The sequence below is a fragment of the Polypterus senegalus genome, chromosome 3 (assembly GCF_016835505.1).
Source record: "Polypterus senegalus isolate Bchr_013 chromosome 3, ASM1683550v1, whole genome shotgun sequence".
NCBI classification, from domain to species: Eukaryota; Metazoa; Chordata; class Cladistia; order Polypteriformes; family Polypteridae; genus Polypterus; species Polypterus senegalus.
In genome coordinates this window covers 306,241,850-306,269,152 of record NC_053156.1, presented here as the reverse complement: position 1 = coordinate 306,269,152, position 27,303 = coordinate 306,241,850, and the positions used below count along the sequence as shown (strand labels likewise).

Here is a 27,303-nt window from a genome sequence, read left to right as displayed (position 1 = left end):
CTGCTGACCAGTCCTTGTCATGAAGATGGCCTCACTTCAGACGCTCGCACCTCTGCTTGCTCTGCTGAGCCACCTGTGTGTCCTGCAAGGTACTGTCTGGGGGGGTCCGGGGGGCTTTTGTCAAATTGCTTTGGTAGAGGTGGCATGTGCTCACATTCTCTTTCTGCCCGCTCTGTGTGTCTCCTGCCAGTCTGGGCTGGCAGACTGGTGTCATAGGTCGGGGTCCGTCTGCTCCGTCCTCTTTGAGCTTTTTAATCGGTTGGCTCTGGAAGCACAGCTGGCAGAAACTGGGGGTCCTGGAACTAACAGGGTGGGCATGCCATAAGCCAGTTTTAAATTCTGAAACTTTTTGTGGACCGGAGTCAAGTTCTTTTGGGGGGGGGGCACTTTTGGGGGTCCCATGGGGATGAGCAGCTCAAAAGTTTGAATGTCCCCCCAAGACCCTGGGAGCTCCAAGTTGTAACAAAATCAGATGCAGTTGGGGGCTCGCAGATGAAGACCCCATTTATTAGCTAAAGACTCAAAACGTGAGCTGTTTAAATGTCATTAGTGAGCCAGGAGATCCGCCCGCCTGCCATTACTTTGGGCTTCTGTGTGGTGGTGGCAATGAGCATGCCCATCATGCCAACAGGGCCCGAGTCACTGAAACGGCAGCACGGTGGGAGCTGAGGGTTCGCCGCCCTGCACGTGTCTGATGCTTTGTGGTCTCGTCGAGGAGTTTCTTTAAAAACGGGGGGCTTGGGCGCACATGACAGCTCGACTCCCCTTGTGATTTGAAACACTCGAGTGTCTCTCCATGGTTCAGACCCCCTTAGTCGGCCCTCTGGACTTTGTGGAGACCACAGGTGAGGCCTGACTAGCGCGCCATATCAAGCTCAGGTGTGATCCCCCCGGACCTGTGCTGCACGCATCAAGGCGCTATATAATCTTGCTGACCTCTTCTGGATGTGGACACTGACCATTCCACTACGGCTCCTTCTCCTGAGGTGTGTGGACCTCCCGTTCTTTATATTTGCTGACATTTCTTTTCGTTGCCCACAAATCTGCCCAGTGCTGTCCAAGCCCCCCATAATTAAACCAGCTGATTCTCCGTTGCCAGTTTGGCATCGTCCAGTGGTTTATGAGTATGAATGCGGCACTGACCCCTGCTGGACACCACCTCATTGTGATGCAGATCCCCTCCCATAACCCCCTGCTTCCCATGTCTGAGCCCATGTCGTTCCCTGTGCCCTGAGTGCCCACTTCTTTCAGTTTGATCGCAAACTTCCGACAATCACCAGAAATCGTCTCCTCTGTGCCTGCCAGGTGGTCTGCGTTGGTGTCTCCCGGCAGAATTCCAGCATATTAGCGAATCACGAGCCCCCCGTCTGAAGCCGCGTCGACTAGTGTGTGCCGCTCGGTCTGCCCTTAGTCGTTCCTTCTGCTCATTTACCGCCGGTGCACGTTACGTTGACTGGCCTGTGCCCGCTTTATAGAATGGCATACGATTTTCAGCGTCCAGTTTTAGGAATCCCCCCAGCGCTCCATGATGGACGAGCTCTGGTCCTGGTCACTTCTTTAATTCCTCTGTGCCACCTTAGCGGTCCGTCGACTTCTTAATATGTATATACAGTTGGCCCCCCGTGTCTGCGGGGGAGTGGCTCTGGGACCCCCGTGGGGGCTCAGGTCCCTTTATAAGATGGCGTAGTGTTTGCCTAGTGGGTAATCTGCACACGTCCTTCCACTAACACCCAACACGGTGCCAACGCTATGTAAGCAGTCATCATACGGGATTGTGCCACCTCTGAGAGCAGCAGCAGGAGCCCTTTGTCTTTCTTTCTGTCTTTCTTTCTTTCTTTCCCATTCACTTTTTTTTTCTTTCACTTTTGCAGGAAGTCCCATTGACCACCCGATTCTGACCCGTCCAGTGGGTGCCAAGGTACTTTGACATTTGTATTCTTTTGAGGGCCTGCTGTATGCCCGCCTTGGTTCTTGCTGTGAAAGGCGCTATATCGGCTCCCAGACGAGGCCCCCATCACTCTCCTGAGCTAATGACATGAAAAGCCTCGCCGTGATCCTGGGACCCCACGGTCTGTTCTGTGCCCTTTTGTCTACGATGCCCAGGCTGTAGTGCCATCTGCCGCTCGTAGACACGAGTGAGGGTGCCAGGTCGTCTCACCTGCTGGCTTCTCTTTTTCAGGCACCCATCACCGAGTTCTTGTGTAACCTGACTGCCCACACCGGTCCTCTTCCATCATCAGGTAAGCTGCTGTGCCAGGCCCAGGTGAGTGCTGCACATGCCCTCCAATTGTGGCACCCACAGACCCCTCCTTTGGGTCCTCGTCAGGCTTGGCGTGCTCTCCAGTGCCCCCTGTTGTCCTCGGCATGCTACTCGTGTCAGTGCCCTGTGTCACCCCAGTTCAGCCCCATGGGCATTGCAGCGCCCCCTGCTGACTCCATTCTTGCTGCCCAGGCCACCTTTCCCCGATTTTCTTCCTGATTTGTTGACGTAGCGCCCCTAGTGGTGGCCTCTGGCATTAAATGACACCTTTTGTTTCTGCCCACAGTGCACAGCCTCAGACCCGCTGATGTTTCTGTGGTGGCTGCCATGGGACTCGTGAGTATTGAGCGTGAAGTGTCTTCGTGAGCTTGGGGGGTGGGCTTAGTGTCCAGCCTGGGGTCTGCGTGCTGCACTCACCGTGTCACTTGTCTCTGTGTGCCAGGTGCTGTCGACTGACCACTCGAGGACCCCGAGGTACCGGTAAGTCTGTGCTTTGGTTGATACTTGCAGGTCACCGTCCCGTAGTCTTATCAGATATAGCGCCTTCCAAACACACTCTGCCACGACGCCCCCTCCTGGCACTGACTATCTCCCTGCTTTCTCTTTGGGTTTGCATGAGTGGTATCATGTGGGCACACTGTGGACCACTGGGTCCCGGGTATCATAACCACACCTGTGCCCATCTGCGGGTTGTGACAAGAAGACACAGGAGGTGCAGAGGAAAATCAAATAAAGGAGCTGCACAAGGCAGTGAGACCCTCGAGGAGCCCAAGCACCGGTCAGTAAGCGGACCACTTGGTCAACGGCAAACCAACGGGGTGACCTCCAAGAGGAAGTGCCAGGCATTTGGAGCTGTTGGCTCTGTCAGAGTTTAACCAGAGACGAGTGTGCTGAGCCACCGCCTGATGACATCACAGGCCATGTGACAAGAATCACTTGGTGACAATCTGCCCGGCAACCATAAACAAGATGGCTGCACCACACAAATGGTCAGGCTCAGGAAGAAGGGCTTCACCCCCAAAGTCAAGGAGCAGCCTTGGGGTCTACACCGACCATGAAGGGGGGTCCGTGACAAACCCCTGGCCTAAGTGACAAGACCGAAGAACTTAATAAGAAAAAGCCAAGAGCAGCAATCGGGCATCAGAGCCAAAGACAGAAGGCAAGAAGAACATGAGGGGGCCACACGGGCCTCCTCCGGCTGCAGCGCCCCCTTGGGGACACCACAGAGGGAGGACTCGGCAGGAGAAAAACAACGAGAATCGCGGCGGAACGCTATTGGCATCGTCATAATGAAATCGCTGAAAAACACAAGAATGTCATCGGACACAGCCGGGCGATGCCAGGCGCCAAGGTCTAACGTGTAAGCCAAAGACGCCAGCTTGAATAGCGTCACGCTGATGGCATCACACGGCACAACTTGCAACGGGGGGTCGCATCCTGGCAAGCACCCAAGATGGCGTGGGTGGGATCTTGAAAACATAACAATGCGAATGCGGGCAGCTTGCTTTTTATTTTTAATTTGTCCCCTTCGGTCACTTCTGACCCTCTGAAGACGCAGTGTCACCATTGGGACCGCTGATGATGGCCATCGGGGCGCCGCTCTACCACCCCCAAAACTCCACAATAGGTCTGCAAAGCTCAATGAAGTCTGACCCCAAAGTTGAGCAGCGGGCTCTTGGCCTACGGAGGCCCAACAAGATGGCACCGAAGACGTTTGGCACCAAACTTTACAAAGTGAAGAGAATGGCAACCATTAAAGGACCCAGCCAGCCAGCCAGCCAGCCAGCCATTATCCAACCCGCTAACACAGGGTCACGGGGGTCTGCTGGAGCCAATCCCAGCCAACACAGGGCGCAAGGCAGGAAACAAACCCCGGGCAGGGCGCCAGCCCACCGCAACCATTAAAGGACCTCAGTTGTTATCTTCAGGACAAGAGGAAACAAGAGAGGAAAGGAGCGCAAGTCTGGAAACAGACAGACAGACAGACAGACAGACAAACAAAGAAACAGACGGACAAACCGACAAAGAAATAGACAGACAGACAAGCCAGCACAGTCACAACCAGAAACATCCAGAAAGCCCTCCCAGTGACAAAGCCCAAGACATGCAGGGGACACAAAGCCCAAAGCCACCGAGGACAGTGACGTCCGGGCTCAGGGAGGAAGGGAGACCCCCGGGGTGCCCTGTGACCCCCCTGACTTCTCTTTCTTCCTTTCCTTTCAGCGCTCATCGCTCAGGGCTGCTGGACGCGCTGACAGGTAGGTAGATCGGCCCCCGCTGTCCGCTCTGCCCCCTTGCCAGGCTCTTTGCCCCTCATCATCTAAGATCTGTCATCTCCTACAGAAATCCTGCAGATGTTCAATCCTGGGGTCAGCCGGCTGCCTCAGCTCAACGTGGACACCAGGTACGGACAGTTTAAGGCGCTATATACGGTAGAAGTAAATCCAGTCGGTGGGCCCGCCTGCCCTCAGCTGCCAACCTGGAAGGCCATCTTTGTTCTTTTTTAATTTCTTTCCTGCAGTTCTCTCGCTCAGCAAGCCAAGGAGTTGGTCAGCCAGCTGAAAGACCACCAAGGGGTGAGTACGATGCATGGGGGGGTGGGGGTGGTAGCAGCCTCAGGTCGTTTAATGGGTGCAGTGGGCCTCAGCTGGCAGCAGGGGGCACCCCACCTCTTGAACGCTTTGTCCCCTTTACCACCAGGCTGAAGGCTTCAAGCAGGACTGGAAGGTTGTGGTCATCTTTGTCGGACTGGCGGGCAGTGAGGTGAGTGTTGAGCTGCAGTGTGACATGAGTGTGGCGCAGATGAGGGGGGGCACACATAACAACTGAAGGCCACACCTGCAGACTCCTTCCAACGGGACGGTCAACCAGCTGACCACATGAATTGACCACCGTCCATCCTCTTCAGGCACAGATCCCACTGGAGGACGCCAAGGAGCAGGTGGATGAGGCACTGGGGGTCCTGCGTGACCAGGTGAGAGAGATAAGGCTCTGAGTGGAATTGAGACCGCCGGAGGTGGATTGTGCGGTGGGAGGCGCTGAAAGGCACTATAAAGGATGAGTTTGATGTCTCGTGACCTGTGGAGCTCTCTGGTTTGGTGCAGCAGCAATGGAGTTGGCTGTGGTCACCATGGCTGGCAGTCATCTCTCTGTGTCACTTGGCAGGTGCCCAGAGCCCTGGTGAAGCTGGTCCTGGAACAGAGTGAATGTCCTGATGGCACACACGGGGAATGGCAGAGGTAAGATGTCACGCACCGCTGTGTCTCCTTCTTCTCCCTGTGCATTTGTGATGAGTGCTGTCATGGAGTCCATAAGGCGTCCCCCCAGAGAGGGATGAGCAGTGAGAAGGAGCCCACTGCTTTGTAGTGGACTGTCAGCCCCTGCCCTACCCTAAAGAGTGGCTGCCACCGCCATTCAGGTGACACCCTGACCAAAGTCATGTGACAGGACTGGAGGGAGGTCAGCTGACCTAAGTTCACGTTGACATTCCTGGGGACACAAAGTGACCGTCTCTTCTCAGCTCCCATCTGCACTTCATCAGGGTGGGATGACATTGTTGTGGTCCACCGAACCTGGGCACAGCAACTGACCTCGGGTGCCAACTTGCCCACCACAGCCCTGTCCATTCTGGCCCCCTGAACGTCCCCCGTCTCTAATTGGCTCTCGTGTGGTGAGCATACTGGTGGTCTGCGGTGGTCTCCGTAAAGAGCTCTGAGTAGCGAGGAGAGCGTTATATACGTGGAATGAATTATTACTATTATTATTATTGATGATGATGATGATGGTGATGATTAACGTGTCCTTCGTCCACAGGTGCAGTGACAACAGCGACTCGGACAGACGGAGCACGGCACAACAGCTCAGCAGGGCTGTCCTCAGCTGGTCATACCAGGTACATAATGTCACTGTGAGGGGTGGCACAGCCAGCTAGTCCACCAGGTGGAGACTCGTCAGGTGCCAACGTGTGACAGACTAGAGGCAGGGTGAAGGTTCAGTGTGGCACTATATAAAGTACAGAGAGGAGTGGGGAGATGCAGAGAAATGAGGGGTCTTCCATTATCAGCAAGTGGAGAACAGCTGGGGGGGAGGCACGTGTGCCAGGCATCATGGCTCGAGAGGGAGACTTGACAGGCACTATATAAAATTGAAATGGACCCGTGGGCGCATAGGTGGGTGCATGGAAATGCTCAGAGAGATAGGATCTAGAGGATAAGATGTGACAGGTACTACATCATACATGGGCAGATGGGCACATCCACCTGAGGGTCTTTACCTCCAGACAGACTCAGGGTGTGCTGCCCTGCTGTGCTCAGGTGTGGTCACACGCATCCACTGTGCCCTCTGCTCTCGAGGTCCTTTGTTTTGCCAAGTAACCGTGGATGCCACCACTAAAATGCCATCTTGAGTTATTGGACAGATTGATGCTTTTAGATGTGAGTGGTGGGTGTGATGGGGGGGACTGCAGGAGCTGTTGGCCAAGATGCCATGCTGCCTTTCAATTGAAGGCCTGGCATGATGCCAGTCACTTGACTTTTTGCTTGCAGACGGACTTGCAGCGCCACCTTCAAGAGTGGAGTGACTTCAGTCAGCGGGAGGACTTTGCTGTGGTCCTGCAGGATGTCCGTGGTCAGGTGAGCAGGAACACTCTTGGGGACAGGAGGTCCTTAGGGTCCTGGTTGGTGACTTTTCTAGATCTTCAGCTTTTCCCTCTTGTGGTCACTTTCTGAAGATGTCCATCCAATATGTTGTGTAGCCACTCCCTTTGATCCATTACTTGATTGCTCAGCCCCGCCCCTTCACTGTGATTTGACAGCGCTCACTGGGTAACTCCTCCCAGGACCACCACCACACCTTCACTGGCCTTCATGCCAGGGACTCCCAGGATCTTCTCTGGCATGTCTTGGTAAGGTGGTCACTGTGTAAGGCGCTATATTCAATGACGTTTGACATCCGTCATCTTATTCTTTTATCACAGGTGGGGAGGCACCTGCTGACTAACACCATCCAATCAGAGCCCATTCTGGAAGACGGGACCCCCGTGTCCAGCATCCTGCAGCTTTGGAACGACATGGTGAGTCAGAGTCCGCATCGTCCTCCTTCCTGTCCACTTTGGGGTCACAGGCATCTGAAGCGGACCTGGTCCAGGAAGGACCACCCCAAAATAAGTGAGGTCAGGGGCTGAAGGAGAAAGGGAGGGGGGCAATGACTGATGTGCCAGCTCAAGAACGACAGAGGTGTCCCAACCAGGAAATGCCCTCATGTCCAAGTGCCCTTGGCTTAGTGTGCCATTTCGGTAACCCAGTTAACGAGCCTTCACCTGTAAACACAACGCGGTCCAGAAACGTGAACGGCCCCCCAAAGATGATGAAAGAACCCAAAATGGAACAGAGGTGCCAGGCCATCTTACCCACACTGCCTGGACGGTTTGGGTTTTCACTGTGCCTGCTAACCGGTGACTCCAACCAAACTGGCCAGTTGTAGCTGGACCCTGAACCTCATTGAGCCGTGCTGCCCCTTGGGTGGCTGTTGGATCATTTCGAGAAGCAGATGCTCGCAGCGGGGCATGAGGGGGTCTCACCTCTCCACTTCTGGCAGTGCCAGTGCTTCATGGGAGTGCAAACAGAGCGGAGTGAAGTGAGCAAAGACCACCTCCTCAGTGCGAGGCCAAAAATAAAAGCAAATGTGCAGCTGTGAGTGGCGTAGTGGCATTCTGGTTGGCACTGCCACCGGCCACCCTCAGGTTCTGCCCGGGTCACAGTCAGTCAATTCTGCTTGCTCTCCTTATGGCCATGTGAATGACTGACACGCCATACTGTGTCCCCAAAGATGAAGGGATGAGGAGGGAGCCCTTGAACATGAACTATACTGAAGGCCACACGAGGAGGGCACAGCTGGCATTGCCAGCACTGAAGATAATGAGACGTCTTCAGGGTGATTGCCCGACCCCTGTGCCCCCTCTCCTGACTGCGCATTTGTGGTAAGTGCCGACATGGCATCCCTCCAGAGAAAGATGAGCAGTGACTGGTAAAACTTGGCAGGATGGGTGTTGCCAGCACGAGTGCCAGTGCCTGAATACTCAATAACTTTTATGAGCAGATAAAAATCAGCGGAGCTCAGAAGATCTGTGAGTGATAAGCTGAGGACCTGCGTGTGAGCATGCGGGTCACCACTGGTCACGATACAGCCTCAGGGCACCTCGGTGGGCTCATCTTCACCTCTACTGCTGCCCACCATTCTGCTCATCCCCTCCCTAAGGTGGGTGGACGGGTCAGTCGAGGCTGGGGTTCTTGTCCATGGCCTCACCAAACTGCCCCTGTTAGAAAGAAGCTCTTGGTCCAGTCCTGCTGACACAACGCCCAAGGCCCCCTTTCCTTCACTTTTAGCTGAACACGGGGACGTCAACCTGACGGGCACAGGCCGCCTTCAGCTCACACCTTCCGCTTAGATCCCACGTCCAAGACCCTCTGTCTGGCTGAGTGTGGTCATCTGACAGCTCAGTCCCTCCATTTCGTGACTCAATCCAGTGTTGACCACTGACCCACGGTGGTCCTGGACCACCCTGCTTCCTCCACTTTGCTCCTCCATCCTAAACTGGCACGGTGGGCTGGCCTGGTGGCACATTGCACAGCACTGAATGTCCCAGAAGGAGGTCGATGAGAGGAGGAGGAATGATGTGACACTTTCCCCCATCACCCCCTTGTGTCCGGGCTGAAGCCCAACCTGTAAAGACCCCAAACGGTCATCAGCTCAAATGCACACTCGGGTGACCTCAATAGCGGGCTCCGCCTTAGAGTTGGCACTGATCTTGTGCTGATTCTGTGCCCGTCACCCTGCATCCATCGGGTTCTTATCGATGTCTCACGTGTTCCGCACGCCGCCATCTCCCACCGTTGAACCCAAATCTTATCTTCCTTACGGCTGCCGTTTGCTCCCGCGCTGGGCCGTGCCCGCTCCCCTCCCCCACTTTGTGTGGATTCTCTGGGCAGTTGGTCAGGTTGGCATTGAACTCGGCCACCGCGCTGGTCACCATCCCCCTGAAGCTCCTTGTCACCATCCACATATCAGAGGGGGAGTCCACAGTAAACGTGATGGATGCTGGGCGATATGGGGGGCACGGCTTCTGAATTCACGGCCGTAAAAGTGAAAGGCGAGATAAAGCCCAGCTATCTGGGCACCCGGTGGCTCATTACGGCCTCATTTAGATAAGAAACTTCCCTCAAGGCACTTTTTGGGCGCTGCCACAATGGCTCATTCCCGTGTGACACCTTGAACTCAGTCATCGGCCCCGTGACTTGTGTAATGACACGTGTCACACAGATATGCGGCTGGAGCACGGCGCCACCTCCTGGCAGGCTTGGCCTAAGCTCATCAATCAGCTAATCAAGTGGCGCGTAGACCGTAGACCACCGTTCTCAGCTGGCGTCCCTCGGACTTTGGAGGGTCAGGGTTGGGTTGTCCTTCTGCCAGGCGGTCTGTCAGCCCATTTGTGGTGTCTCCTCGTTGGCGTAGGGTCGGGTGGTCCCCACTTCCATTTCAGCAGTCAGCACTGTCAGGTTTGACACAACGGCCATCGGGCCATCAAGCCTCAATTTTATCATCTCTTTCTGGTGGCGTGATAGAGCACCCCCTGGAGGCGACTCCGAGCCTGGGCTCAAATACCCATGGGCAGCCCACCCTGTGCTTCAATTCTGTGCCATTCCATGGGGCCAATCAGGTGGTCAGTAGCTACCCTTCCTTCAAAGTCCTGCCAGGCCACAATGCTGTACGGTCATCACTCAGTTCACTGTACCCTGTTGGTGTACCTTGGCCACCTGACACCCCTACACCAGTAGCACTTCACTGAGTCTCTGTGATGCCATCTAGAGTGGGCAGTGCCACCATCGTGCACCTATATGTCACAAGGTGACTTTCTGGTGCCAACTAGAGTGGGAAGTGCCACCACCATGCACCTATATGTTACAAGGCAACTTTAGGATACCAACTGGAGTGGGCAGTGCCACCATTGTGCACCTATATGTCACAAGGTTACTTTAGGATACCATCTAGAGTGGGCAGTGCCACCATTGTGCACCTATATGTCACAAAGTGACTTTCTGGTGCCCAACTAGAGTGGGCAGTGCCACCATTGTGCACCTATATGTCACAAGGTAACTTTAGGATACCATCTAGAGTGGGCAGTGCCACCATTGTGTAGTTATACGTCACAGGGTTACTTTCTGGTGCCAACTAGGGCAGGCAGTGCCACCACCATGCAGCTACATGTTACAAGGTGACACTTATGTGCACAGGCTTCCATGTTTACCAGCTGGACACAGTGTCACCACTGGCACAGACTGGCCTCAAGTGAGATGCCCGCCATTGGCACATGCAGCATCATGCTGGAAAGGGCAAGTAAAATGCAAGTCCTCGGTTTGCTGTCCTCGTGCTGGCAGTAAAGGCACGAAATGACAGTTGAGGTGCAGGGTCCATCCTCCTGCCAAGGTCCTTCTCATCAGATTAGATTGCATCTTTATGGCTGATAAGACAGCTGGCAGGGGGCCTGGGGGGGCTTTATGGCGGCGCTGACTTTGGTGTCCCTTGATCTCGACTCCTCGTTCCTTCAGGGAAAAGTGCAGTAGGAGGAAGCGCAAGTCCCTGCGATAAGCCAGCCTCACACACTGTATAGCCGCTCTCGTTGATATAGCGCCTTTCACCGGGGGTCTTTTGCAGCATTCTCTTATTGTTCTTTTCTTACTCGATGAACTTCTTTCTCATTTTGTTGATAAAATAATGAATGATGAAAAATAAAAGGAGGGCTAGATGACCCTTGGGAAGGTCAAGGACGCCTTCTCAGCTCAAGCCTGACCCCCCTGGTGTGCCCACGAGTTGACCGTCACCATCCACACTGAACTCTGACCATTGGCCTTTCTTCTCTTTCAGCTCCAGGAGGCCCGTGACTGGCATGAAGATGAAGTTGGTCTTCTCAGGTGTCCATCACAGGTACTCGGTCCTCGGTTTGGTGGGGCGTGGCTGCAGTGCTCATTCAGCCAATCAGAGTGGACCACCGCGACCAGAGACAATAGCAATGCTGAGGTCACTCACCCGCCCCGAGGGGCCGCACTGGGACGTCGGCAGGTTTGCTGCATACAGTGTGGCTTGTGGGTAATTTAAGGGACACACACTCGGGACAAAGGGACATAGGACAGTGCGTCTGGGGCAGCGATGAGTCCAGAGAGTGCAGTCCAGCTGAATTCAGTCAAGCCCACCTGTCACTCCCCGAGTACCCCACAATCCCCCTGTCTCTAGCCGGCTGTAGACCAGCCTCATTTTATATAGCGCCTTTGCAGAGTGAGCCCCCGTCCTGGATGAGCTACAGCTGTAAGTAATGAGCTCCGCTGGACTTGATAGCCACTAGGGGACCTCATGTCTCCTGAAGGGGGGTGTGCGCCAGGTGACTTTGAATATAGCGCCTTTCATTGGCAACATGCGACATGGCAGCTTTAAAGGAACTAAACATTCAGCTGACCGAGTGGGCCTGGGAGTGTGGGCAGTGCCAGTGGACCCCCGCCAATGTCTCCACTGCAGCCCGCCATTCATGTCCAGTCGTCCAGTTTCCAAGGTTGTCTCCTCCCTTTCAGGATCGGCCCTTCCTCAGGACTGGCAGGAACAGCGAGATGAGCTCATCCACCACAGTGCCACCTACTGACCAGACTGGTTCAGCATCTCCTGCGCCTTCAAGGGGGACCACCGCTGCCCCCATACACCCGGTCAGTTTCTGGACTCTTAGGGACCCCTCGGTGACCCGTCTCCTTTCTGCTGCTCACCGCCTTTCATTTCCGTCTTGCAGGTGCATGGAAGCCGCCTGTCCTGCGAAGATCGAAATCCTTCCAGCGTCGCCCCCCAGTCAGGTGAGTGAAGGAGACTTGTGGTCCACCCCCGCTGGCGCCCACTTATCAAATGCTAGCATTACACCAGATAAGGGCAACACCCGGGATGAGGCGACACGGAAGCTGGCACACTAAAGGTGCAGGACATCCACATGTAGAGGCACAGGGAGCTGAGCTGGGCGATGAGGCCCCAGTCCAGTAAGGGGCGCAACTGAGCCACTCTCCCACCATACCACATTGGACTGTCACTCCCATGCCCAGACATTGACCAAGTAGGACAAAAGTGGCTGCCCAGAGTCTGAAAGGGAGCAGAACAAAAGTGACAAGGACAAGGAGACAATGTCCAAAGGAAAAAAATGAGGGGCAGGGCAATGGGTGGGTGTGGCCATGGGAAGGGCATAAGAAAAGATAAGGGGGTGGGGTAGCATGTGAGGTGTGGTCAGGGGCGTGGCATACATAATCAAAGTAAAATAATGAATGATGGGTGGGGATCAGTGGGACGTAGTCAACTCCATCATGAGTCTGTAACAAGCAGCTAAAAAGATGAACGATGGTCACGGCCACTTATGGGTGTGGCCAGGGCGAGGCAGTAGGCGCGACCTCCAGCATGACATCATACTGGGGGCGGGGCAACGTGTGGGGTGTGGGAAGCTCATTGCAGAGGTGAATGGAGGCTGAGGCTGTGGAGGCTGTCATTGAGGGGGTCTCGGCCTATGCCATTGGGTGGTCCGGTTGTGTGTGCCAGTTTCTGCTTTTTTCACTGACTGACCTCTCGTGTCTTTGCCTTTAGTCCACGCTCTCAGGCCAGCTGATGTGAAGGTCGTGGCGGCCATTGGAGACTCCCTCACGGTGAGTGCCGCGCAGTGCTGTTGGTGCCTGCTGGGCATCGGGAGTGTGGTGCCCATCAGGATCTGCGCTCATGTGTGTCATCCAAGGGGCATGTTAGCTGTTACTCTGACGACAAAGACAGGGAAAGGTCCTCCAAGATTGTCAGTTGACGCTGACCGGTCCAACAACTTCAGTCCTTGGCATCTGTGGATGTTGGCACCTGGGCATCAGCTCCAAACACTTAACCCCAAAGACTACACTGAGCCCGTTTCAGATGTCCAGTCCAAAACCACCCAAGAGGACAAAATGGGCGGCTCGGGTCATTCATCCAGTCCAGGGACCCTCTGTCTAAAGCTGTCGAGACCCTGACGGTCCAGGAGTTCCCGAGAGGCAAACTGAAATTCCAGAACCACGGAGGTCCACCCACTGCTTGACCCCAGTTGATCGATGTCCCCCGTGGGTCCTCTCCTCGCAGGTCCACCGTGCGGCCCACCCACTCACACTCTGCTTACTTTTGTCCCTGGCAGGCGGGTAACGGGATCGGCTCCAAGCCCAGTAACGTGGTGGATGTGCTGAAGCAGTACAGAGGCCTCTCGTGGAGGTGAGGTCACAAAGCTGGGCACCACCATACATTTACACTTTGTGGGCACGTGGCTGAGCAGGTTAATGCCAACCCTGAGGACTCCCAGGCTGGCCAGCTGCTGCCCAGTCAGCTGACCTTTGCTGCTGCCCTTGCAGTCTGATGCCCGGGGCTGCAGGTCATGCTGACCAAGTCTGCTTGCTTGTGTTTCAGCATCGGAGGAGACAAGTCCCTGGAGACGGTCACCACTCTGCCCAGTAAGTCATTGGCACAGGTAAGAGCTGTGGGCCTTGGTGGCCTTGGTGGCTTTCTAGGCCACTTCATCATCTCCCGCCAGAGGGGGCTCACAGGTGGACGCTGACCTCGACAGGTGGTCAGTCTTTGTGATTTGACTTGGCATAACTTCTAGACCCACCATTTGTAAGTGACCAGGTAGACGTCCAGGCCACGAGGGTCTCTGAACTCACTCCCCCTTTGTTTTCCAGACATCCTGCGGAAGTTCAATCCTCAGTTGACGGGCTTCTCCACTGGCACTGGGGATGCCAGTAAACCAGGAGCCGCCTTCAACCAGGCTGTGCCAGGCTCCACGGCAAAGTACGTCTCCTGCGTGTGTGTCTCACCTTGGGCTGGTGTGCCACCTGCCATGGCTCAGTGCCACCAGCCTGGGAGCAGGTCTTGAGTAGACAATGCTTGGCATGAAGAGTGTGGTGAATGCCAGAGTTAATGCCCTGGTGTCTTTCTACATTTTTATTGTAGAGATTTGCTCCAGCAGGTCCAGAAACTGGTGACCATCATGAAGGAAGACAAGGTACTGCCATTTACTTCAGAAGGAAGGTAGTGCCACGTACCTGCTGGCTCCCCTCACTGGCTGCCCACCCAGTATACAGATGCCCACTGAGATATGACAGGATTGTGGCACTCAGTCATGGGTGAGAGCTGACCTCACTGGCACCTATGATGCAGCGCCCCTGGGACTCATGACCCTCAGCAGTGCCCTTTTCTGGCTGGACTCTACATGTGCTACTTGGGGGTCTACACCAGCAAAGGGCTCGCCAGCTAACGCCAAGATTTACCCACCGAGGGACACCAAACAAGCCGCTGGCTGCACTGTTTATACCATAAGGCACGACGACGTCGGAGCTCGCAGTGATCGACATCATCACCTGGTGGGGACCAAAGTGACAAGAAGGGAAGCCTTAGTGTGACATGAAAGTGAATGTAAGGACTTTGTACTCCCAATAATGGAGGGCCGCGCACTGGGGGGCTGTGCCCAGTCCAGCCCATGGCATTGGCTTTTCGCCAGAGACGGAGGACCCGCATGTTAAAGGCTCCCAGAGCCCACCATTGAGCCAGCGCGGGTATGACTCGGAGTTTGGCATCCGGAATTGGAATCATGTGGGGTTTCCTGCCGAGGACCCCCAGTCACCTTTGTTTATTCAAATTGGAATTGGGGGGCAGAAATCAGTCGAGGATAAACAACTCGGGGTCGTAACCCGGGGCTGAAATGGAAACTCAAGAAACAAAGAGAGACCCCCGACCCCCTGAAAAGCTCACATAGCCACAATGAATGGGATAAGCGGGAGCAGAAGTCGGCGAACGGGCAGAGGGTCATAACTGGGCGGCTCATCGAGAGATTGGCAAACGCCAAACTGGCAAAAGCTGCTCGCCGAGGAGGCGGAATTCGGCAAACTGGGTAACGACTACCAAACGCCCGCCCGCCCCGCCGAGCTTCGTAGCGCCGTGTGTAACGTCTCCATGGCAACCCCAGACACACAACGGCTGCAGCGGCAGGAAGGAAACAAAAGCAACGACGATAATAATAAATAAATAAACGCAAAGGGACACGGGGGTCGGGGACAGAACGACGTCACAAGCAGACACACCGCTCATTAAATCAAACCACGACCCCTCAACGGGCACAGGGTGCGATGCCAGCCTTAATAATGAACACCAAGACACGGAACCTCTGAGAACAGCCCAGCGGGAGAATCGCTCGAGAACTTCACAGACCGAAATGCGAGGACGCGACTCTTTGGCCCCCTAAACCCCAAAAGTGACAGTAACAATACACAGAAGCACCCCCGTCTGCTTTTGCTTGGCATCAGTTTGCTGTCATCGGCAGCCTTGCGTTGTGCGCCCTTCTGCCCTTCACCTCTCACCTCCTTGGACTCAGAGGAGTTCTTCTGACTGGCAGCCCTCATGGCTGTAGGAGAAGATGCCAGACAGTGGGTTGGCAGTGCCCACTGTAAACTGATCCTCCCGAGGCTGGCCACACACAGGAACTCCATGGGGACCTCTGGGGAGTGCCAGGTCCTTGTGGGGGAGTGACCTCCCAGTGGGCTTGTCAGATGAAGCGGAGGTCCGGCGACTAAGAGTTGTGCCCGGTAACCAATCGAGTCTCTTGTGAGGTCTGCTCTTTATTTTCACATTAAAGGCACACGACAACCTTGGCATCACATGCCAGGACATCACAAATGTGCTGCAATCAAATCCAAGAAGACACAAAGCTCCTTGTGCCACCCTGACAGACAGGTGCCCCCCATGTACACATTGACCTGGCACAGTGTAGGCAGAATGGTGTCCATTTTGGCTGTCCCTACTCTGAGTGGTGCCTCTTTGTGGCCGACTGGTGTTCTGCGCTGGTATACGCTGTGGAGTAGCTCTGAGTAGTGCCACCTGGCTGCCAGCCCAGTGACTCAGGTCTTTTATCGTCACCACCCACCACCACTGGCTCCCTGAATTTGTGCCAACTTCTCCTCCCGCAGAAAGTGAACTTCACCCAAGACTGGAAGATCATCACCGTGTTTGTGGGTGGCAATGACCTGTGTGACCACTGCCATGATACGGTGAGCGAAGCCACCGCGACTAGTGGACGTCACCTCCTTGTTGGGTGGGAGTATGGGGTACAGTGGGTATGGGGTGGTTGGCATCAAGTGATAACTCTCATTCTTTAGTGCCCAGGGCACTGCCTATCCTCCCCTCTTCATTATGTTGGTGTGCCAACTCTTAATTTTTAGAGGCAACACCTGGCAATATTTGGTAACTGGGTGGTACCTCTGCTTCTTGGGGTATTTAGGGTGTCACTGCTCATTGTTGTCACTCCTGTCATTCTTTGGCGACTGGTATGCCACTCCTCCTCCGTGTCACTGTTGGCTGGCTTTTCCTGCCATTTGTGGCTCTTTCACTTAATGGCCCCGTTTGTCCTCTAAGTGACCTTCTCCTATATAGCGCCTTGCGGTGGTGTGCCATGTGCCACTAAAGGCTGACAATTCTTTTCATTTTCTTTCTTTCAGATCCCTCATTCTGCTAAGAATTTTGCTCGCCAGGTCCAAGCTGCCCTGGACATTCTGCACAGTGAAGTGAGTGCCCCAGCATGCCCACCATCTGCATCTCTCTGCTCTTGCCTAGCACCCCCCTCATCTGTGCCCATGTGTCCCTCAGGTGCCCCGAGTGTTTGTCAACCTGGTGGATGTTCTGCATGTCATCCCACTAAGGACCTTTCACCAAGACAGCAGCCTCAAGTGTCCCACCAGACTGGTGAAGTAAGGCGGTTTCTTGGCACCTGTGCCAGTCAGTCAGCTTGGTGCTGTGCCACTTGTTCATCTTTTGGATTTCTTTGCAGAATTCTCTGTCCCTGCGTGGTGAAGCCACGAGAAAACTCAACGGAGCTGCATGGCCTGGCGACGCTCAACAGGGCTTATCAGGTAGAGGCTGCCTTATGGTGCCTGTTGCTGGCCATGCCTCTGCCAATGTCCCACTGATGGCGCTTTTGTTAACAGGAAGCTCTTCGTGCCCTCGTGAGCTCCGGCCGCTACGACACCAGTGATGACTTCACCGTGGTGCTGCAGCCCTTCTTCCGAGATGTGCCAACCCCTCTGACGGAGGTGTGTGTTAAATTACAGGCAGAGGGGCACAGGGCAGAGGGCAAACACCACAGCAGGCACATGAACTGAGCTCATTGTGAAAGGCGCTATATGGCTTGTTTGATTAGCAGACGGCCACACCAAAGTTCGGGGTCTCCAGTGACCCTCATTTCATATGGCATGGCATTCACACTCATCAGTGTCTTCAAATCGGCCCATTGTGTGCCATATAGTCTCACTGGCATCCCCGCCTTGTGCCCAGTGCTGGGCCCCCTCTCGCCCTGAATTGATAAAATGAGTGAATGAGGCCACCAAGTGACCCCCTGACCAAGTGCCAGGTGAGAAATGGGGGGACAGATGGAGGGATGAATGAAAGAATGAAGAGAGTCCACCAGGCGTCCCCTCTTATATGACACCTTTCTGCCTTAGCAAGTTCAGGTAACAGAATCAAAAGCAGCAGCAGGCACCGGGGGCACCAGGACTGGCATCAGCACGCCTACCACCAGCCACCGTGCCCACATTGGTGTTCAGTGCATGATGGCATGTCTGTCTCTCTCTCCCTCCAACAGGATGGCCGTCCTGATCGCTCCTTCTTCTCGGCCGACTGCTTCCATCTCAGCCAGAAAAGCCACTCGCAGATGGCACGGGCGCTCTGGAACAACATGGTGAGGGAGGTCACGCTGCCCGTCTCTCTGTCTGTCTATCCGGTGGACGCCTCGCCACTCTCTGTGCCATTTCAGTTTCCTGGTGCCCACTGGCCTCTGTCTCAGTCTTTGTCCATGTCTTCTGTCTGCTGGAGGTCTGCCCGCTGCTCTGATGCCCACTGATGGTCACTTCTTGCTCTGACCCCTTTGTAGCTGCAGCCGGTGGGCCACAAGTCTGAACTGAAGAACCTCTCCGAGTCGGTCCCCCTGTCCTGCCCTTCACAGGTAAGCAGCGGACAGTTGTGTCCAGGTGGCACTCAGGGAGGAGGCCTTATTCACAAGCAGGCGCCCCTGTGCCCACCCAGTAAGAGTTTCTTTAGCACAGATGATCCCATTTTGCTCAGACTGGTTCAGTATTTCAGCCCCTATTGCGCTGGCTCTGGTCACACTTGAGGTGACCCGGCAGGCGCTATATAAGATGTCACCCAGCTGTTTCAGGCTCCTCATGTTTTCGTGCCCCTGGCAGGATGAACCTTTCCTCAGAACCTACAAGAACAGCAATGCCAGCTATCCTGAACCCGAAGCGACACAGCCCCCCAACAAGGTATGGGGACCCCGGCCCTCAAGGGTCAGCTCAGGACACAAGTGGACCTTTCACATCTCTACGTCTCATTTTAGGACTGGGGAAGTGACCTCATCTGCCCTGATATGCTGCCATCAGAGAATGTCCCCACATCAGGTGAGGAAGCTTCTCGTGACCTGGGCCTGGTGACAAGTGGCATGGCTGGGGGGGCAGTGACTGAGTGCAGTGGTGATGTTCTGGCCAGAGTTGTCCCCACAGCCAGATTCACGATGTTGTGCTTTGTCACCGCAGTCCACACTCCTCTGCCAACGAGCCACCAAGCGTCAGCTCACCTGCCATCGTGGTGGTGGCCCCTGACCCGCTCGCTCGCTTTTCTCTTCCAGCACACAAGCTGCGGCCTGCAGACGTCAAGGTGGTGGCGGCACTTGGAGACTCCCTCACGGTGAGCCTGTGCGCCCGGGCAGTGCCCGCTGTTGGGCACACTCAGTTCTAACCATTAGATGGCTAAAATGTTAGCCCCAGACACCTCAACTACAGTGACATTCTTGTGGTGGGGCTCGACAGCAGTCCAGACTGGGTGTTCGTCCCAACTCTGGTCAGGGTGACTCACGTGTCATGTCTTCTCAGGCTGGCTTTGGCATTCGAGCACAGAACTTGGCGCAGCTGAATAAGGAGTGGCGGGGGCTCTCCTGGAGGTAAGAGTGCCAGCGTGGGCAGGTGTGTGGCAGGGCAGAGTACGCCATGTTGAGTCCTCACCCCACCGCTCTTTGTGTCCCCCTCACAGCATCGGCGGGGATGACGCCTTGGACAAGGTGACCACACTGCCCAGTAAGTCATGGCTTAGACTGGCTTGGTGACAGCCTAATAGTCACCTAGCTGGCGCGCAAACACAGTCCAGCCAGGGGTCCCAAATGTTTGGCCACCATAGGGCCCTAAAATGGCAGCTGCCAAAGCTTTCATGACATGAGGACCTCAGAATTGAAAATGGGACCCTAAAATTAAAGATGAGCCCCAAAACTAACCTTGGGCCACAAATGTTCACCAGCCATAGCACCCCCTGGTGGGCTCCATGTTTAAGATAAGCAGCCACTCTACCATAAAGCGCCTTTCACTGTCTACCTAACTGTCTGTCATATAGCGCCTTACACTGTCTTTCAATTTGTACCTCCTCAGCCTCTCTGTGCCTTTCATGATCTGTTTAACTGTCACTAATAAAGCGCCTTTCACTACGCTGTCTATCCTATAGCGCCTTTCCCTATTAATGACAGCGCAGGCGCAGTCCCAGGTTCTCAGATGCCACCAGGCGTTTGTTGGTCCCTTTGTCCCCAGTTAGATGGTTTGAGTGGCTCTTTTCGGCTCATAGAGGCCAGCAGGGGGTGCTGTGACTTTGTGCCTAGCCATCTATTATATAGCGCCTTTCACCCTGCAGGTGATTTAACCCGACTCCGTGGTCTCCTTTTCTGTCTCGTCTCCCTCCAGACATCCTGCGGCGTTTCAACTCGAAGCTCGTCGGCTTCTCCTTGGGCACCGGCAAAGAGCAGAGCCACTTGAACATGGCGGTGTCGGGGGCCAAGGCAGCGTGAGTCTCCTTCTGTCTGTCGTCTGTCTGTCTGTCTGTTCAGTTCTGTCCCATGACGGAGGCTAAGGACCCCCTGGGTGGTCTCAGTCAGCAGCCTCTCCCCTTTGTGCACTTGGCTGAGCGACTGTGTCAACGGTGAGCCACATGGGACCCTCGTTGTGGGTTGTCACTCCGTCTTGAGTGGGTTGTAACACACCGACGTACTTTTCCCGCTCTCATGTACCCTCAAGGCCATTTCTTCCCTGCCGAGGCAGTTGCTAGGTAACAGGAAGTGGAAGTGCACAGGCAGGGGGCGTCACTGTCACCTGAGCCCTCATTTCAGGCATTTGAATTGAGCTGTGATTGCCCCCCAAACTTCACTTCTAACAACTCCATCAACGGGGTGATGTGCTGCTGGCACTGCAGGACCTTGGACGGTGACACTTGACAGTTCGGGGTGCAAACCTCCAGGAGGCGCTGTTTTCCACTCCAGCTGTGCCCTTTGACCTTGACATATAAACGATGTCAAAAATTGAAATTAAATCCTGCTGAGGTCATTGGAGACCCCCGTTTAATATAGCGCCTTGCACCATGAGCTTTACAAGGTCAAAAACACAACTGACTATTAAAGTCACATGAAACATAAATCAAAAGATCTGAGGGTCACACCTGACAAGTCTGTCATGCCACCGTCAGGCCCCAAGTCAAGCCATGCCAGTCTGCCCCATCTGCCCTCTTTTCACAGGGACGTCCCAGCGCAGGCGCGCCATCTGGTCCAGAGGCTTCAGGAGAGCCCGGTGAGTCCATGATGGGGATTGTGTTTGATGATGGGGGGGTGTAGGCCTGGCACATCGGCGTGTATACTGTAGGCACTGCTCAGGGCAAAGGCACAAAAAACAAAAAGTCAGGAACAGTACTGCAGGGCAGCTGTGAAAGGCGCTATACATTATAGACAGATAGAAAGGCACTATAAGGCAGAACGATGTGAGTGGCGCTAGAACATGTGATGTAGAATTAGAGAGATGTGAAAGGCGCTATATAACAGATCAGTAGATGGACAGAAAGACACTACTGTATATAGAAAGGAGAGAGATGCTTATGTGAAAGGCGCTATATAATAGGAAGGCAGATATGAAAAGTAACAGACAGAGAGATAGACAGATAAGCGTTTGTGAAAGGCGCTATATAATGAGACCGATGCTAAAGGTAGACAGATTGATAGAAAAGGCTCTTGTTAGCCGGTCATGTGACTTGCCAGGCCCCCCACCCCCTGTGCCCACTCCTCAGCTCTTCTCCCTTCCCCATCTGTCTACCCGCCCACTGACAGGCGCTCTTTTGTGCCCCCTGCAGGTGAATTTCCAGGAGGACTGGAAGCTGGTGACACTCTTCATTGGAGGAAATGACCTGTGCCAGTACTGTCTGGACCGGGTAGGCGGGAGGGGGGGCTCCTTATGGACACCTACCTGGTGGGTGGTGGTCCTACAGCTGACCTCATCTTCTGGTTTGCTTGCCTTCACTTCAGGAGACTCTGTCCTGGCAGAACTACGTGGGGCACATTCAGGAGACCCTGGACATCCTGTACAGCGAGGTAAGTGTCATCGGCCAGGCGGGCCGCTCCGACGGTGAGCATGCTGGTGGTCCGAGGTCCTGAGGTGTGTGTGTTTGTGCAGGTGCCGCGGGTCTTTGTCACCTTGGTGGAGATCTTGGAGATCGAAGGCCTCCGGCGTATCAAAGGCAGCGGTCTGGGCTGCACGCTGCTGCAAAGGTAAGGAAGGAAAACGTTTTTATAAAGCGCCTTTCACAGACGTGACATCGCCAGGCACTCTACGACAATAAAACGCATAAAAGTGCCAGCCGCATATGGCAAACGTGAAAAACCAGAAAACCAAAGAATGAACCCAAAGTGCAAATCTAATGGGATACACAGGCAGTGACGCCATTAAAAGTTACACCAAGTCCCAAGTGTGCCCCCCTCCACGGGCAGGAGAGTAAGAAATCCTAAAGGTTGGCATGAGCTGCCATCAAGGGGAATATTAGCATCACAAATTATTATCACTCTGTGGGTGAAGTTGGCTTGAGGGGACCTCCCTGTGTCGCAGACCACCGAACGACCCCCCCCTCGCTCGCTTGCTTACTCTGGTGCCCTACACATCAAAGGCACTGGCACTTTCTGGGCAGTCCACAGGGATGTCTTCCTTAGCCCGTTGTCATCTCCCAGCATGCACCTCGCCAAGGAGCTTAGCGCCTACACGAGGTGACCTGCATGATAGCCTGCATGCTAAGGAGCTGTGCCACTAGACAGCTGGCCATTACAGGAGGCTGTCACCCACCACGTCACGTGGCACCGTCCTCCACAAACTGGCGACCCCATGAATGTGACGGGGTTCTGTAATCATATACCAACCCACCGCGTGCTCGCTGCCCCTCCATACTGGACAAGTTGACGCCGTGTCTGGAGTGAGCAGAGCGGCCCCCGGGGGCCAGCAGAGGAACTGCGCTCAGCCTGGGAGGACCACCAAGATGGCGATGCTGATGCCTGGCACTTTGGTCCTTGGGTTTTGTGTTGGCTGAGGGTCTCGGCGTGTCGCTGGCCAGTCGTTTGTGTTCCCATCCTTTGGACTCTTTGATGTCCTGTAAGCAGAATCTTTAAGAGAAGTTGTTTTGTCACTTTGGGCCAGGGGTCTCCACGGGTCCCTTCTCCCTTCAGCCTTGGCAGCTCACGAAGCCTGTTTCCTGAGTTTGGGGGGCTTTTCACAGCTGACTGTTGGAGAACTGAAGACCATCACCTTTCTGAACTTTACAGTCTCATGGCTTATGGCCGCTGCCATTAACAGGTTATTTTTGTAGCTGTAATTGCTCTTGCCAGTCACTGCGGGCATCAAGTGGCATGTAGGACCTTCTCGTGGCACCCATTTTGACTTCCACCGCCGTTTCTTTGTGTGGTCCCTAATGTTTACTCCCCCTCATTTTCTGGTCTTGGCCCCCAATCCTCTGCCTCTTCTGAACATGCCAGTGTCGGGGGCATATCTACCATCTGGGCATTCTGGGTGCATGTCCAGAGGCCTTTATACCACACATAGCCCTGACCCCCCCCATATGACATACCGATCAAGACCCCCAGCTTGGTGAAACGACAGAGTGGTCGAGTGTCCCAGTGTGGAAACCCCCAACCCCAAATGATGTAGTGCCCGAGCTCCTAGACCAAACGATGTATGACCTGTTGGCATGCTGCTCCTCTGTGAAGGAGTTCTGCCCATTACATCCACCAGGGGTCCATGGGGGTCTTGGCCAATGTCCACATTCATGTGAATCTGCTGAAAGACAACGGGAAGGAGCCAAAGCGCCTGAGGGTGCAGGGCCACCGGACCAGAGATGCACAGGATGCCCAGGGTAGTGCCCACATTGTCCTCATTTAGTGAGAGCTCAACTGTCAGCAGTGGCCACTTGAATGGAGCTGCACCTCTAGTGTGGCACTGCCAGCGGTCTCTCCCGGAGGTTGTCACTGCCCAGAAAGGCTTGTAGGTTAGCCGTGCCCGGTGTCTCTTTCTGTCTTGTGCCCGTGACTGCCAGGGCATCTGTCCATTTCAAGTCTCCTCGTGTCCCCTGGTCAGTCGTCCATTTCTTCTTCTTCTTCTTCTTCTTCTTCTTCTCCCACCAGGCAGTCGTGTCCGTGCTTCTTAATCCCAGGACAGGACTCGCTGGAGCTGATGGAGGCCCGCATGCTGAACCGTTACTATCAGGTGATGTGATGCCCGCTGCTCACCTCTTTGTGCCTGCTTGTGTGTGTGGGGGTGGGGGTCGTTTCTCTGTCCCACTGACGTCGGTCTGCATCTGCAGGTAGAGCTGGAGAAGATGGTCTACAGCGGGCGCTACGACGGCAGAGAGGACTTCGCCGTGGTCACCCAGCCCTTCTTCCGCAGCTCCTTCATTCCACTGGCTGACGTGAGTTGCCCGGGGCACAGACGGACAGACAGACAGGTGCCAATCTGCACCGCGGGCTGTGTGCCCCCACCTGGACAGATGGCTGGACACACGGCTCTGTGCCTAGTGGTCCGACCACAAAGAGACGTCCCCTTCTAAGATGGGGGTCTGCAAGTCACCAAGTCAACCAAAGAGCCTGAAAGGCGCTATAAACCCCCTCAGAGTCCTTCAGGCTTCTCGACCAGCCAAGACTGTAGATGGACAGTCGAGAACTCCTGCCTCTGATGACTTGTATGAGTGCCATGTCAGGCGTGCCAGTTTGGGTGGTACTGACCCTGTGCCTTCTCTTCTCTTCTCAGGATGGCACGCCGGATGTCAGGTTCTTTTCATCGGATTGCTTCCACTTCAGTGAGCGCGGCCACGCCATGATGGCCATCTCCCTGTGGAATAACATGGTACTGGTAGGGCAGGGGGTGCGGGAGGTCAGAGTGGGGGCTGGGGTGGGGGGCACCGAGAACATGGAGTGCAGGGAGCAGCACCAGCTGAGGCCCACCTGACCCCCACTGCCCCCTCTTGTCTTTTCCAGCTGGAGCCCGTAGGCCAGAAGACGGCATTCAACAACTTCACCTACGAGCGGCGCAGGCTCAAGTGCCCCAGCCAGGTAAGTCCAGTCAGACGGAGTGCCCGCTATGGTCACCCCGGCCTCAAGTGGTCTTCTTGTACCCCTGCACCTTGTACAACCACAGAGGTAGTGCCCACCCAGGGTTTATCTATCTAACATGCCCTGTGCCACCTCTAGAGGCCTGCGGGTCACATGAATGAGCATGCTGGGTGTGACACCTGTCCCCTGATCTGCCAAGTGTCCTTTCCATGAAGTTCTCGGGTATGTCACCTCCCAGCTCTCAGGTAACCTCTAGCTAATATAGCGCCTTTGGCAGTGAGGACCCCCTCAAAGTGCTCCAAGGGAAACTGGAAGAAGTGAGCCCCGCCCCTACTGCTAGTGATCTGCCCCGCCCCATCTCTGTAGCCCCACCCAGTTGCCCTGGCCCCCGCCCACCTCCTTCACGCCTTTTCTTTGTTTCTCCCCCCAGGTCAAGCCCTACTTCTTTACAAAGAGAAACAGCTTCCCACTCCCCCCAGTCCAGCCAGCTGCTCCCAGTAACGGGATTCCCTCTTGGACTGTGGTAGTGGCGCCATCGGGGGAGTGCTGGTGGGCACCGTGGGCATCGGCCTCATATGGGCATGCAAGAACAGGCAGAGACGGAGAGTTCAGCAAAAGGCAAAGCAAATGAGCGGCACTCCCCTGTGAGGAGACCACCAAGGAGGGAGGAGGAGCCTTCAGGGTCACTTTGATCCCTTCATCTTGGTGACCGACTTGAAGAGACGTCACACTAGGACACTGTTACTGGGCGGGACTGCAATTCAAGAGCCCAGCTGGGCCCCACCAAGGCCACCAGCCTGTCCACCTCATCGTGCCAGCCCAGCTGGGCATAACACCCTGTTGGCCACTAGGGGGCAGCCTTCTCCAACATGAAGTCTTAAACAAACGCAGAAAGCCACTTGTGGTCACCCTGGGGGTTCAGGGCAGCTGAATGATAATAAAAGGACAGAGAAGCAATTATTTGGAGATGTCACTTTATATAGCGCCTTGTCTCTGTGCCGTTGAGCCTGTCCGGGAACTCCGGGGGTCTCACGGCTGGGCCTCACCTGGGAGGTGACTGGAGGGCCACTGGGAGTGAGTCTGAGATGGTGGCCAACAGTTCTGTCACATCACGATGGTCATAAGTGGGCAGAACGGGCACACGAGCCCAAAGTATGCAGACATAAAATGAAGTTGGTACTTAAGTTAGGACCGTCCAGCAGCTGTCAGATTTAATGTTTATTTCATATAGTGCCTTTCACTGTCACAGAGCCTGTGTGTCATATAGTACCTTTCACTGTCACAGAGCCCCTGTCACATTGCGGGTGTCATATAGTGCCTTTCACTGTCACATTGCCTGTGTCATATAGTGCCTTTCACATCTAACCTGCTGTCACTGTATCTAAGTTTAGGTAATATAGCGCCTTTCAGATCTGTCTCTCTGTCCTTTTGTGCTTGTCCATATTGCGCCTTTAGCTGTCACTCTTCTGCTGTGCCCGGCAGGGGGTGGCCGCCTGCTGCTCGGGTGTTCTTGTTCGTTGATATGGCGCCTTTCTTGGTGGTCTGTGACCCTCGACAGAGGAGGAGGGGCCGAGTGTGATGTGACATTTGTCCCTCCCTGTCCTTTTACCTTTGGGCCAGTCAGCCCACCCCGCGCCGGCTCACCGTTGTCACATCGGCCGGGGGTCCTCGCATCACCTCCTGTGTGGCCTTCTCGGAGGGGTCACCCAGAAGAACAACTTCCAGGAACAATGGAATGAACTTCACGGCCTCATTCAAGGAAAGGAAAAAAGAGAGAAACGTACCGGCGGGAAGAGGCGAGCATCGACCCCTCTGGGCGTTTTGGGACATCAAGGCGACGGGACGGACCGAGACACACGGGGTCCGCTCCGAGCACCTCGGCCGCTGTCGGCCACTAGATGGCAGCACGAAGTGGCGCTGCCTGCACGACGTCTTACGGCCGTGAACTTCACATGAAGAAGAAGAAGAAGAAGATTATTTTAATAATGGTACTCGGTGTGTTCTGCCAGTTGTGGTTTCTTGTCCTGATCACAGCGCCCAACAGAAGTCTTGTCTTCTACCCCAGAACAGCAGGGCCAGTGACCAACAAAGCCACCTAATAAGGTGACGAGCAGCGGGTTGGTGACGACTATGAAGGGACAGAAAGGGTGACGAGGCTGACGGCGGAAGGGGCTCTGGAGCACGAGTGACGAAGTGGAGGGAGTCCAGAGACCCCAAAGGCACAAGTGACGAGGACAGAAGGTGGGCACACTCAGTTGACTAGGCTGCTGGTTAACAGCTGACATGAAATGAAACACAATGTGAGATTTCAGGATACGATAATAAAATGACATTTAGTTAGCTGGGCGTGAAAGGCGCTATAAAGGCTGAGAGAGTCACTGGACAATACCGGGGCCAGGCTGCTCGTCACACGGGGCGCTGATTCTGCCAATGGCCCACCGTTAGGTAGACAAGTGAAAGGCGCTATAAACATTCAATGTTTGTTATTCCACCAGCCTGAGTGCCAACGTTGATGTGAACTCTGCCCACCGGACATGTC

At 54.9% G+C, this 27,303-nt stretch overlaps 1 protein-coding gene across 1 annotated transcript; it reads left to right on the top strand.

Annotated features, from left to right (window-relative positions):
- On the top strand, positions 1–26,709 carry plb1 (phospholipase B1). The gene is made up of 46 exons (XM_039749882.1): positions 1–89; positions 1,872–1,918; positions 2,180–2,240; positions 2,547–2,596; positions 2,703–2,740; positions 4,484–4,518; positions 4,604–4,664; positions 4,782–4,836; positions 4,961–5,023; positions 5,169–5,234; positions 5,426–5,499; positions 6,074–6,152; positions 6,805–6,891; positions 7,236–7,331; positions 11,180–11,239; positions 11,878–12,006; positions 12,087–12,147; positions 12,917–12,975; positions 13,482–13,555; positions 13,748–13,884; positions 14,020–14,128; positions 14,291–14,342; positions 16,300–16,380; positions 16,828–16,893; positions 16,976–17,076; positions 17,157–17,238; positions 17,314–17,418; positions 17,967–18,062; positions 18,255–18,326; positions 18,568–18,645; positions 18,720–18,780; positions 19,008–19,066; positions 19,252–19,319; positions 19,409–19,452; positions 20,104–20,203; positions 20,928–20,979; positions 21,533–21,610; positions 21,705–21,770; positions 21,853–21,947; positions 23,427–23,572; positions 23,870–23,922; positions 24,020–24,124; positions 24,463–24,585; positions 24,690–24,764; positions 25,195–25,313; positions 26,385–26,709. Exons 1-46 carry the CDS (start codon positions 20–22, stop codon positions 26,707–26,709), a joined length of 3,813 nt encoding a protein of 1,270 aa, XP_039605816.1. The 5' UTR covers positions 1–19.
- Positions 26,710–27,303: the final 594 nt, after the last annotated feature.

Coding starts and splice junctions, on each gene's coding strand:
- plb1 (XM_039749882.1), top strand. CDS start 20: ATGAAGATGGCCTCACTTCAGACGCTCGCACCTCTGCTTGCTCTGCTG. Junction 18,781..19,007: donor AGAGAATGTCCCCACATCAG/GTGAGGAAGCTT, acceptor TTTCTCTTCCAG/CACACAAGCTGCGGCCTGCA. Junction 19,067..19,251: donor CACTTGGAGACTCCCTCACG/GTGAGCCTGTGC, acceptor ATGTCTTCTCAG/GCTGGCTTTGGCATTCGAGC.